Source organism: Chroicocephalus ridibundus, chromosome 6, assembly GCF_963924245.1.
Source record: "Chroicocephalus ridibundus chromosome 6, bChrRid1.1, whole genome shotgun sequence".
NCBI lineage: Eukaryota > Metazoa > Chordata > Aves > Charadriiformes > Laridae > Chroicocephalus > Chroicocephalus ridibundus.
In genome coordinates this window covers 59,145,512-59,158,123 of record NC_086289.1, presented here as the reverse complement: position 1 = coordinate 59,158,123, position 12,612 = coordinate 59,145,512, and the positions used below count along the sequence as shown (strand labels likewise).

The 12,612-nt window shown below is 49.2% G+C and overlaps 1 protein-coding gene across 1 annotated transcript; it reads right to left on the bottom strand.

Annotated features, from left to right (window-relative positions):
- Positions 1–244: 244 nt before the first annotated feature.
- On the bottom strand, positions 245–3,847 carry LOC134517384 (sentrin-specific protease 2-like). The gene is made up of 6 exons (XM_063338814.1): positions 3,719–3,847; positions 3,097–3,300; positions 2,895–2,977; positions 1,705–1,789; positions 905–1,000; positions 245–463 (listed from the first exon to the last, which is right to left on the bottom strand). The coding sequence occupies exons 1-6, from the start codon at positions 3,845–3,847 to the stop codon at positions 401–403; spliced, it is 660 nt and encodes a 219-aa protein (XP_063194884.1). The 3' UTR covers positions 245–400.
- Between the last annotated feature and the right edge of the window lie 8,765 nt (positions 3,848–12,612).

Genomic DNA, 12,612 nt, shown 5'->3' with positions numbered 1-12,612 from the left:
ATAACGTGACCACGTGTGCTGTGAGAGAAGTTCCACTCGTGCAATGTCACCACCACCAGATGAGTCCCATTCGTCCAGAACGCGGCCACGTGCGCTGCGAGGTGTGAGCAGCCCTCTCTGCGATGGAAGTTCACAGCATTCGTTCTTAACCATTTCCTTGCCCAGGTGACACCAACCTTTCCAGCTTGCGCTTAAGGTGTGTTAGCTAATTTCAAGGAGAGTTACTGTCTCCAAAATAGGGGCAGGCAGGGGGGGAAATAACAATCTTAACCACTACTACTTAACCTAAAGAGAAAAACTTGTGTGCCTGCTGCTATTTCAAATGAGGTAGTAGAAAAGTAACTAAAAGAAGAGGTAGTCACCCAAAGGTGATGACAGTGTTACTCTGGTAGCGCATGCCTCACAGCAGCTCTTGATGGAGTATTTCCCAGACCATCCTCTCGCGGAAATAAGGCATGTGGATCTGAAAAGAAAAGAAAAATCCATTAAAAACACATCATGGCAGAAAGAGACACAAAATACGCAGAAACACCCACTTAATTCTTTACTATGAAGTTCCTTTTAAGAACCGTCAACACTTGCCCTTCCGGTACAGCCTGGCTTTCACCCGCACAGCTCCTAAGAGGGTGACATGCCACCAAAACCAGATCTCCTTGACCACACAACAGCTCACAAGCACGTTCATAGAAGAGCACTGCCTTGGAAAAGAACCAGTGTCTTCACTGGTCAAAGGCTGAGACCCATTTCTCCCAAAGATCCCAAGGCCAGATCTCACAAACCCCCTGGCTGCAGTACCTCGCCCAAGAGGAATCTCACTGGGAGCAGACACCTCAGCCGCTGCGTAACTTCCCTGGCTCTTGTCTCTGTGCGAAAGGGGCTGGAGCTGTTTAGAACCTTCACTCACCTGTGTAAAGGTCAGCGGTCTGTCTCTGCAGATGTAATCTGCGTATTTGCAGGTGAAAACGCCGCAGTCGCTTCCGTTTGATTGCTGAGGGATTTCCTAATGAATGCAAAGAAGATGGAGAATTTGCCTCTATCTTCAAGGAAAAGCAACTTGGAAGCAGCACCCATTACCAAAAATACCCTAACCAGACACTCCTGAACTTGCACCATCCCCAGTAACCGCTCCCCAACACAAGGAACAGACCCCAGGAACTGCACATCATCCCTCCCCTCGGCTTCCTACGCTCGGATGTTACAAGCCAAATTCCTGGCAGGCTGATAAGGGACAGCAGGCTTCCTCCCTGCAAGGTGTCTGGAGGTTTCTACAGTGTCTTTCTAAAGTGACATCCCTTAAATCGAGGCTTTCGGTGCTGCTTTTCACTATTAACTTGGCAAGAAACATCAGCCCAACCCCTTGCTTTGTCACGTGCCAGGATTTGGGCTGCAAACAAGCAGCCCACGTTCTCTGACAACTGCTAAAGAGACTTGAAATTTGACTTGTGAAATGGGGGCAAAGCCAAATTCACCTTCACGTGGCAGAGCAATTAAAAAAAAAAACAAGAAAGTATTCAGCCAGCAAGGAGAGGCACTGCGCAAAGATTTCATCCCAGCATGGTTTCCTGGTCCACTTGCAGCCCCATGTGGTACCAGAAGAAGATGCTTATGGCTGTTCTCTGAAGTCCTGGCCTTATGAGAAAGCGTTAAGAGCTTCGTGACAAGGAGTTCTAGTTCACATTTCAAGTGCAAGCAGTGCTCACTCACATGTGGCTCCATGCTGTGAACAGTCCACTCCGAAACATTCAGCTTCACGTGTCTTTTTTCACGGCTCTCCTCTTGCAGGTATTTGCTGTTGAAAACAAAAGAAAAACCACTCTTCATCGCTGTAATTTAGGCCAAGAAAAAAAGAGCTGCTGAAAGATCACAGGAAGATGAATGGCAGGAGAGTAAAATGTCAGAGGATCCTCACAGCAGCTGATTTCAGGCATTTGGAGGAAAAATCCAAATCTTAAATTTACAAACACCGCGAGAGGCTGCGAGCTAACCATCAGGAATGAGACCGACAATTCCGACAATTCCAAATAAGGTCATTGCTTAGCAGAGGCCAAAAAACCCCAAATCCCATGTTATCAGAGGAAGAACAGAAAAACCAAGCAAGGAACCCTAATGTCGTCAGCCCACCACGTGCCTGAGTCCCACACACTGCGTGCGCCTCCGGAAGGACAAATACAAAAGCTTTTGGGCCAGCACCTCTGGCTGAGGAAGTTTCCAGGCCACCAGTTGCTGGAAAAAAGGACTGGATGCAGACCTGTTCTTATAGCCTTTCCCAGGCACCTGCTCTTAACTGTTCAGGACAGCACCGGACTAAACCAACGCTTGGTTTGTCTCTGCGGGGCCGCTCTCCTTGCTCTTGGGCTACAAAGCTGCTGGATTAAGGGGTTTGACTACCTCTGCATCAGTGGCAGAGACTTCTAAGGACGCCTGCTTGCACAACAGGAAAACCTGTCCCCGTTACGTTGGAGAGGTGTGCGTGCCAGCTGACACAGCTGCAAAAGCTGGCTACACGGTATCTGTCTTGAACGAGAATGTCAGAATTACAAAGAGCACCCAGCGGTATCTTCAAACACTTCTGCCCTCAACTTCTTCCCTTTCGTCAATAGCCCCATTTTATTGATCACTAACAAGGTTGGTGCCCGTGTGCCACGGGGCTACCATGTCTTTGTCTGTGCTCTAGGGGGAAGGTGGCAGAACCCAGGCATCCAAGACGCTGGGTGGAGGGGACGACGTGAGACCAGGGAAGGAGTCACTGTCAGACAACTCGCAGCAAGCGAATCCAGGATTTCTGGTTTGTTATCTACAAGACATGTGGAAACTTGCAGCCCTGTCACAGGGGCAAAATCCCAAAACGTTCTCCTCATTCACAACACAAAAGCACTGACTGAGCAGTTACTTACAGCAAAGTCTCACAAATCTTGTCCCCTCCTTCTTGCCCCAGGGAGTCGTAGTATTTGACGGTCTTCTTTCTCATATCTATGACCTGTTATTCAAAGGTGACTGTTAGACAAAGCACCACCTTGTGCTGCACAAACCTACATGACTTTTCTTGCTAGCTTTTTCTCCCCAGCCAGTTCTAAATAACAAGCCCGTTTGACTCACCGCTAGTGCCCAGTGCAAGCTCAAATTAATGGGCACGAAGATGATGTCCTTCTGGAAGACATCCACGCGTCGGGTCAGTCTTCTTACTGTCCTGTAGCCCCCAGAAGCTAGTTTTTCATAAAACAAGGAACTAAAAGCGTGGACTGATGGATATCCTGCCTTCTTACTTCTCTCCATCACAAGACCCATGTAGAAATTAATGACCTGTACCACAAAGAGTAAACTGGAGATGTAAAATCAGACGCTAGCTTACCAAACGAAAAATACAGCCACATCTCTTTTCTGGCCACCCTGAAGTACGCAGCTGAGAGAACTCCAGCCTCAGCTGTCAGCTTTTGTTGTGAGAACATCGCACTTGGTTACAGTTGGTTATCAAACTGCAGTTTGATAAAAACACCTGCCACCCACTCCAAGAACCTGGACTAACTCCTGGAAGCACATAACACAACAAGTAAAGGAACTGCCAGGAACACTGGACCCTTCAGTACCTAAAATAAGAACTGCACAGAGATTTCTAGCCTCTGCAGTGCAGGTCATCACATAACTTTGAAAAGTACACAGTGAAGGGGTATTTTTAAAGAAATGCTCAATTAGAAGATCCCTGTGCTGCAGCTAGTTTTACCTCATCGTTTAGCCAGCAACCGTTCCTTAGGGTGTGGATGTCCTCACGAGTCACCTTTAGGTTGAAGGCACTGCTCATGATCTCCTCTGGCTCACCTTTGCCTAATGCGGCAACGACCTCTCTCTCCATGGCCTGAAATGGACAATTGAATGGGGAAGGACTTGTGCAACAGAGCATCGAGCATGCCAACCTGTGGGCAGCTTTCAACTCAAACACGGCCTGGAAAGGAAGCTCAGGTGACAGAGCAACTGCCTTTGCCGGCTTTCGGCTAGGTTAGCAATCGCCCTTTTTGGTTGGTTGGTTGGTTTCAGCATCCTGACTTGGAACTTCAGGGCCCAGGTTTGCCTCAATTTGTTTTCACCAAGGAAGCTGAGATAAAACGCAGGGACGAGCAAACACACAGCAAACGCCTTTCCCATGCGATGCTGCAGCCCTCGCAACGCTGAGGTTTAAGGCAACTGCAGCAGGCATTCTCCATGCCAAGGCAGCTACGTCAGGAGCCTGAAAGAATGGGAAGGTGGGGGAACTTCAAGGGAGCTGAAGTACCAGCAAAGGGGGAAACCGAGGCAGCTACACTGCAGTCAGGGAAGCGGGAGTCCAGGCTGTGCATGCAACTGGTTGTCATTTGCAGGTTTCCATGCAAAGGAAATTCTGCTTAGGGAATGCAAAGCAACCACTGGGTCTGTTAGTATAAAATACTCTGAACTGCAAGAGCATCTTCTTCTGGGTTGAACGTGGGCTAGCAGGATAAGAACACCCCTGGTTTTCCTTGTACTGAGCATCACCCCGCAGACTTTGTAAACTCTGGACTTGCTAGCCCTTTCCAAGTCAATCCTCAAGAGGCAAAAAAGGGGGCGCTCGATCAGACTGCAACTCCCAAGAATAAAAGCGGCCAACATTCAGACAAGCAGGGGAGGCTGTTGTTAAACGTGGACTCCTTTTTGTCCGAGTAACAGAAGACCCACCAACCCTTAGGTTAGCACAACTGAAGGAGTGCGTGGAGCATCAAATGCTTAAATCCTTTCAATCCCTCAAAACAGCTTTAGTGCTGACCTTTGCACTGGGAAGTCACAGCTGCAGACGCTCCCTAACAGCTTAAATGCAAGTTCTTCAGATTTCAAAAAGCCTGAAGAACCACCTATAACAAATGGAGTTCCTTGCAGCTGTTTCACAGCCTTCTCTTTTGTCAAACAGCCTGTCAGCTACGGTACCTCTGTGAGTGGAGTAAAGTCTTTTCCTATTCTTCTCAGCATTATGACTTTCTTTCCTTTCACGGCAAGGACGGGTGACTTTTTGGCCTGGGCGGGTGCCAGAGGTACTTGGCATAACACACCTTCTGCGATCTGAGCTCCACGCTGTTCCTGTGAGACAAAAGGACGTTAAGCTACCAATCCAGCACAGATTTTTTTGCTAGGGGATAGCACAGAGAATCTTGCTCATGTCTAAAACTGGAAGGGCTTTTGTACACGCATCTAACCAGCCAACTCCAAAGTTACTTTTTGTCGAGGACTGCATTCCAACTGCGCACCCATGTAGTGCTGCACTCAAAACTAAACGGAGGCAAGAGAGGCAGGAAGTTAGTTTGCCTTGGAGTAGCGTTAAGAACCCCAGAAAAGCCTCCGCAGGTAGGTATCAGGTTGAGATGGAGATTAATAGCTCTGATTTCCAGGACTAAAATTTTATTTTGATCTCAATCCTGACCAGAGACGAAAGTCAAAGAGACGTACTTCCTATCTCACAAAACAAGACACCACTAAAGATACCACAGTCCAGCTCTGCAGGTCAACCAAGCCCGTGCAGTAAAGACTCTGAGGCTGTACCCAACACATCAAAGGGGAAGAAGAAAAATAGCATAGGGTAGTGCGCTCATCATAGTCCAGAAACAAAATGAACGGCAGCGGGAAACCCTTTGTGATCGTGCTACTCAACAAATCATGCTCCCGCTTCCCTTGGGAAAAACGACCTGGACGAATACAGATATTGTTGAGGAAGTAATGAAAGGGAGGAGCGCAAAAATTTCTCATCACAACCAGATACGTTTTCCTAAAAAATGAAATCATGAATAACACAAGCTTACCCCTGCAACTGCAACAGCTTGTTTCACCTCTCCATCCTGTTCCAGAGATTGTTCTGCTGGTGGGGAGCCCCTGCGAGGAGCGGGAGAGAGAAAGAGAGAGAGCAGTGAGCTGTGGACCTGTACTGTCCCACGGAATTCTCAAGAATTCACCTTCTGGACAAGAAATGCTTTTTCAAGGCTCCTGCTGACTACAGCCTCGGTTGCACCCCTGTGACAACATCGTCTCCGCTTCCAGCATGGTTCTTTCGGAGCAGCCAGACTGGCATAGAAGGAAGCGCTGGGAGCTTTGTAAATTCCTTCCCATCTCCCTGTGCAAGACTCCTTTGGTTTCTCTTGATCAGTTTCATTATTTGGAAAACAGGGAAGCAACCAGCACTTCCTCTGTCAAGTGCTCTGGGATCTACTGGGGATAAATGCTGCGTGCTAGGGCTTATACTGCAAGGTATAACATGAACACCCGCAACTCTACCTGCAGCCACATACAGTTAGCTTACGGGAACTAAGACCAGCACAGGGAACTAAAAATGGGACACCTACAGGATATTTACTTGCCTTCTGTAGGCTAGTCAAGAGAGTGACTGTCCCCATTTGGAGAGGATTACCAGTAAAACCACGCAGACTCTGAAGAGCAAACAAATACACAGACAGTAACCTTGTCTGTCTATACGTGCCTTCCTCAAAACCGAGAATTTGCCTTGTCACCAAAGACCCCCTTTTTCAGGAGGGAGACCTACAACAGACTCTCACAGTATTCTCCACTTTCAGTCCAGCAGGGGAAGAGCAGGTATTCACAAGCTTCATCAAATGACTTCACTGAGTAGTTAAATCCACAAAAAAAGGCAAGAAAATGTTCCTTTCACTGGAACCCGTCATACTCTATCCGTTCCTTTATTTCCTTCTCTCCCCTCGAGCTTAGGTGAACCACTGACAATCCCAGCACACAACAGTGCCGCACGGCTAAAGAGAGCGCTAGGCTTTAAAGCGGGGAGAAGAACAGGCACGGAAAGAGACACGTGCACAGAGCCAAAAGAAACAAGAACCATGACTAAAAGAGACTCTACCTGGTCACAACATCTCCCTGAGACAGCTCTGGGCAGCAAACACCTACCAATTTGATACCTGCACAGAAAAGCAGTAGTATTAAAAAAATAAGTCAACTTTCGATTGCCATCAGATGTACGTAGCTCTCCGTTTCTGAGGGATAAATTTAAAAAAATATATTTAAATGACGACTGTACGGTTAGGAAGTTTGAACTCTGGCAAGCAGTGTGAACTTTGAATATCATGTGGGAGTGTATAGGAAATGCCCTATTTTCATTTGAAGTCTACCTACAAACTGGAACGGATTTGAATCATGGGGATACTCACCAGTCCTCGGAGTTGCATATGGATAAACCTCTCCTCCTCCTTTTGTTTCTTCCGGGTCACTCATCACGGGTTCCTTGGAATAGGCTTCAACCCTTTGGTGCAGCAAAAACACCAGAGGAGAATCACAATTTTTATACACAGGGCGTTTGTTATCAGTACACACCAATTCACATATAAAGGTTTACAACCTTTAGATCATAGAATCATAGAATCATAGGGTTGGAAGGGACCTCTGGAGATCATCTAGTCCAACCCCCTGCCAGAGCAGGGTCACCTAGAGCAGGTTACACAGGAACACGTCCAGGTGGGTTTTGAATGTCTCCAGAGTTGGAGACTCCACCACCTCTCTGGGCAGCCTGTTCCAGTGCTCTGCCACCCTCAGGGTAAAGAAGTTCCTCCTCATGTTTAGGTGGAACTTCCTATGTTCCAGTTTGTGCCCATTGCCTCTTGTCCTGTCCCCGGGCACCACTGAAAAGAGCCTCGCCCCATCGTCCTGACACCCACCCTTTAAGTATTTATAAGCGTTGATAAGGTCACCCCTCAGACGTCTTTTTTCCAGACTGAAGAGACCCAAATCCCTCAGCCTTTCCTCATAAGAGAGGTGTTCCAGTCCCCTAATCATCTTTGTAGCCCTCCGCTGCACCCTTTCCAGCAGTTCCCCGTCCCTCTTGAACCGGGGAGCCCAGAACTGGACACAGTACTCCAGGTGCGGCCTCACCAAGGCAGAGTAGAGGGGGAGGATGACCTCCCTTGACCTGCTGGCCACGCTCTTCTTGATGCACCCCAGGATGCCATTGGCCTTCTTGGCCACAAGGGCACATTGCTGACTCATGGTCATCCTGTTGTCCACCAGGACTCCCAGGTCTCTTTCCACAGAGCTGCTCTCCAGCAGGTCAGCACCCAACCTGTACTGGTGCATGGGGTTGTTCCTCCCCAGGTGCAGCACCCTACACTTGCCCTTGTTGAACTTCATAAGGTTTCTCTCTGCCCAGATCTCCAACCTGTCCAGGTCTCTCTGTATGGCGGCACAGCCTTCCGGTGTGTCAGCCACCCCACCCAGCTTGGTGTCATCAGCAAACTTGCTGAGGGTGCACTCTATCCCCTCATCCAGGTCATTGATGAATATGTTGAACAGGACTGGACCCAGTACTGACCCCTGGGGAACACCACTCGTCACTGGTCTCCAACTAGACTCTGTGCCCCTAATCAGAACCCTCTGAGCTCTATCTTTCAACCAGTTTTCTATCCACCCCACTGTCCATTCATCTAACCCACACTTCCTAAGCTTCCCTATGAGGATGCTGTGGGAGACCGTGTCAAACGCCTTGCTTAAGTCAAGGTAGACCACATCTACCGCCCTCCCCTCATCTATCCATCTAGTCATGCCATCGTAGAAGGCTATCAGGTTAGTCAGACATGATTTCCCCTTGGTGAATCCATGCTGAGTACTTCTGATAGCTTTCCTTTCCTCCACGTGCCTTGAGATGACACCCAGAACGAGCTGTTCCATCAGTAGAAAGTACAGAGAAGTCAAAACAAAAATCAGAATAACTGCCTTGAAGATACACTGCTGTTTGTCACCTCAGCCTCTTCTCAAGTTCTACACTTCCTCTTACCACAGACCTTTAATCTTTATCTAATCTCCTGTGGCTATGAAGTATCTGGATTTAAAGAAAAAGCTTAAAATCGGCTGGGGGAGAAAAAAAACAAAAAAGCAGCTGGAGACCTCCCTTAGTACAGCAGCCTGAGGGAGTTCCAGGCTACCTTGGAGGAATATTGCTCTGTGGACACAAATACAAATGTTAGGCAATACGGAGGAAGTTCAACAACAAAAGTGAAAGGCAATAAACCTTTCGGAGAAGAACTCCAAGAAAATGGAAGGATTTTTACCTCAGACGCGGAATTGTCTTGTCACAAAGGGACAGTGAGCGTAAGGCATCAGTAACTACAAAAAGAAATTGAAGGGTTTTATGAGTTTACAGTCAAGAGCTTCACAAAAGAAAACTTGTCATTTTCTCTCCTACATCATAATATTATTTGTGTTATGTCACTTGAGGAGAGTTTCAGAGTTTCATACTGGCAACTACAGAAAGTTGTGCACGCAAGGTACTGCCAGCCAAAACCTGAAATAAAAAAGGGTTATCAGGACCTACTACCCAAAATCAGCTTTTCAAACTACTGACTTCTGGCAAGCCAACAGTGGACATATCAGAACTGAAGGACTGCATCCAAGGCAGCTTTTACTGAGACGACAAGATCAACGCCTGGCTCCACCCCAGAGGCAATGCAAGGATGCAGGCAGGAAACAGAGCTCACACTCAAGTACTCCCAGACGCTGCCTAGTATTGTGCCTGCAATAAGCCCTACAGAACTCTAGGGCTCCAGCTGTACGGTGCACAAGGGCGGGTGAAAAAGAAACGAGTTCATAACTCCATGTCAGCCTTACCAATCCGTAGCGTTCCTCCTTCTTCCATACACCATCTTGCCCTTTTAGCTGGAGGCTCAGAAAAGATGGACTGCAAACAAAAAAAGGAAAACAACGAGAGTAAAACTTGAATTCCATGTGAATGCCAGCAAACAGAAACTTCCTGAAATTTAGTCAACTCTGGTATGACTTGGGGACCATGATTTGCCCGCTCAGACTGCGGAAGAATGGCAATCTACAGGAATCCTCCCCTGGAATGGTGGATAATGAACCTATCAGAAGGAGGTTTATCCAGAGGAAGTACGCAGTTTTTCTTGCAAAGTTGTGTATTTTGATTCCTTAACTACAAGCTTGAGAAAGAGAGTAACAACAGTTTACAAGCACAGGACAACCATGAACTGGGATGACGGGAAAGTATCTGGAAGGCAACAAACACTTTGCTCCTTCCTCGGCCGCAAGTGCCAGAGCAGAGGACGCAGAGCTGAGGAAGGCAAACCCAGCACACACGAGCTGCCTGCTAGAAATGGAAAAGAACCACCTACTGCTGCACAGGCTCAGAGCAGGCCCAACTTCAGGACGCTTCAGGGAGAGACGCTTGCTCTTTCATCTTCCACAGATTCGCCCTATTTTCCCAACCCTTGCTAACCTCTTCCCCAGACTCTGTGCTTGGAGCATCATGGCTGGCTGACGCTCTCCGGCGTTTAGTTGCCTTGGCTCGCAACTTCACCAGAGTGGCAACTTCTTCAGCCTTCTCTCTCTGCTCAGAGTTCTCATAACCTAAAAAAAAGAAGACAGGCCATATAAGAACATGATAGGAAAGGAGATTAGGATTTCTATTGGCACCAAAGCCCCTCTTCTTAGTTCCAGCTAAAGCAGTGTAACCCATTCCATGTTACGCGCCCTTCTGCCAACAGCACTTGGTGGCAATTTTTGTATTAGTTGCCTCACTGAGCAGCCCCTCAGAGCCACAGCTCAAAGACTAACCCACCCGTGAGTCTGCCGGCCAGATCTGCAAAAAAACCCTGCTTTCGGGAACATTCCCTGTTTCCGGAGAAGCAGCACAGGGTGCAATTTATCCTCCTCCCACCTCCACAAACGCATGCAGTTTGTCACGTGTACGTGTTTATTACCTATACATCCACACGCATGCAGTTTATTACCTACAGTAGTAGATAAGCTAATGCTTATCTCCTTTGCCCACCAGCTTCACCACTCATGCCCATCGTTGTTCATCTTTCTATCACGGAAAAACCTCAAGGGGCAGCAATAACAACCACCCTGTGCTTTAGATTGCCTTCAAGAGACTCACACAAGGGAGCTTTGCTATTTTCCTGCATATCTCGGAGAGCATTGTTAGAAAACTTATTTTCAGCAGGACAGCTTCTCAAGCCGTCTAACACACTTTCACTTGACTTTCATCCTAATTGCTTCGCCTGTCACTCCCAGTGAACTCTTAGCAAAACTGGGTCTCCTGGTCAGGCCGTGACACGACAGCCTGCAGCGCCCACAAAGGCGCATTCTTCACTTTGGGATTGTGCTCTGCACAGCAGCTGTGAACTACTGCTTGTGCAACGAGTGGCTCCTTCCAGAAGACCTTCGCTTTTCCCATTCACTGGGGAACATGAGACGCTCAGCAGAGCCTCCTGGAGCAAGTTGCTCCCAGAGGGAGCAACCACACTCCCCAAAACGTGGCACGTGTTCCCAGATGTTCCCTCTCCTTGGAGAGACACATGCGACAGGCACGCAGATGGCTCAGCCATCTGTCACTGGGAGCTCTGGGGCACCTGCAACGCTTAACGTCTGGGAAGGCATCCCCCTGTCTTCCACCCCACATACCTGCCACATCCCCATGCCATGCCTCTCCTCCACCCAAGATATCCCTACATGTATACAGACTGTTCCCTGCTCCTTCAACACTCCTACTCCAAGTCTCCTCCCCTTTTCTTTCTTTTCAAACCCCTACACTGTGCAGAGGGAAAGCGAGTCGGGGGGAACGTCTGGAACCCACACTCATCTCAGCATCACGAGTGAACAACTCTGGCCGCGGGCACAGGGCGACCCGACAGCGGCGGGACCAATGGCCAGCCACACAAGCCAAGAGCCGGGCCGGGAGGAGGGGTGCCAGGGTGGGAGAGGGCGGCGCATGGCACCTGGGAGCCCACGCCGAGCCCTGCCGCCCCGCAGGGGGGGCTCTGGGCGGGCAGAGGGGCCGAGCCCAACCCAGGAGCATGGCGGGGACCCCAGGGCAAGACAACACACTGCGCCCCAGCCCGCAGAGCGGCTAACAGCTCAAGCCCCTCAGGCCAAGGCCATGGGGCCGAGGCTCCTGCCACCCCCAAGCAGGCCCCGGGGGGGTCCCGCAAAGGCCCCAGAGCTGGGGCAGGCCACGGGGGACAGGGTTTGGCAATGGGACGGGGTGATGGGAGGGGGAGAGGACCACGGGTGGCCCGCAGGCGGGCAGGGCGGCTCGCTGACCTCGGGGGTGGCCTCTTGGAGGGCAACGAGGCCTTCGGGCGGCACAGCGCGGCGGGCGGCGGTGGCGAGGACGATGCTGAGGGCCCCCAGCAGCCGGTAGTACATAGGCCCCGCGCCGGCCTGCTGCGGAAGTAACTATAAAAAGAAATTGAAGGGGTTTATGAGTTTACAGTCAAGAGCTTCACAAAAGAAAACTTCTCATTTTCTCTCCTACATCATAATATTATTTGTGTTATGTCACTTGAGGAGAGTTTCAGAGTTTCATACTGGCAACTACAGAAACTTGTGCACACAAGGGATTGCCAGCCAAAACCCGAAATAAAAAAGGGTTATCAGGACCTACTACCCCAAATCAGCTTTTCAAACAACTGACTTCTGGCAAGCCAACAGTGGACATATCAGAACTGAAGGACTGCATCCAAGGCAGCTCGTCTACTGAGATGACAAGATCAACGCCTGGCTCCACTCCAGAGGCAATGCAAGGATGCAGGCAGGAAACAGAGCTCACACTCAAGTATTCCCAGACGCTGCCTAGTATTGTGCCTGCGA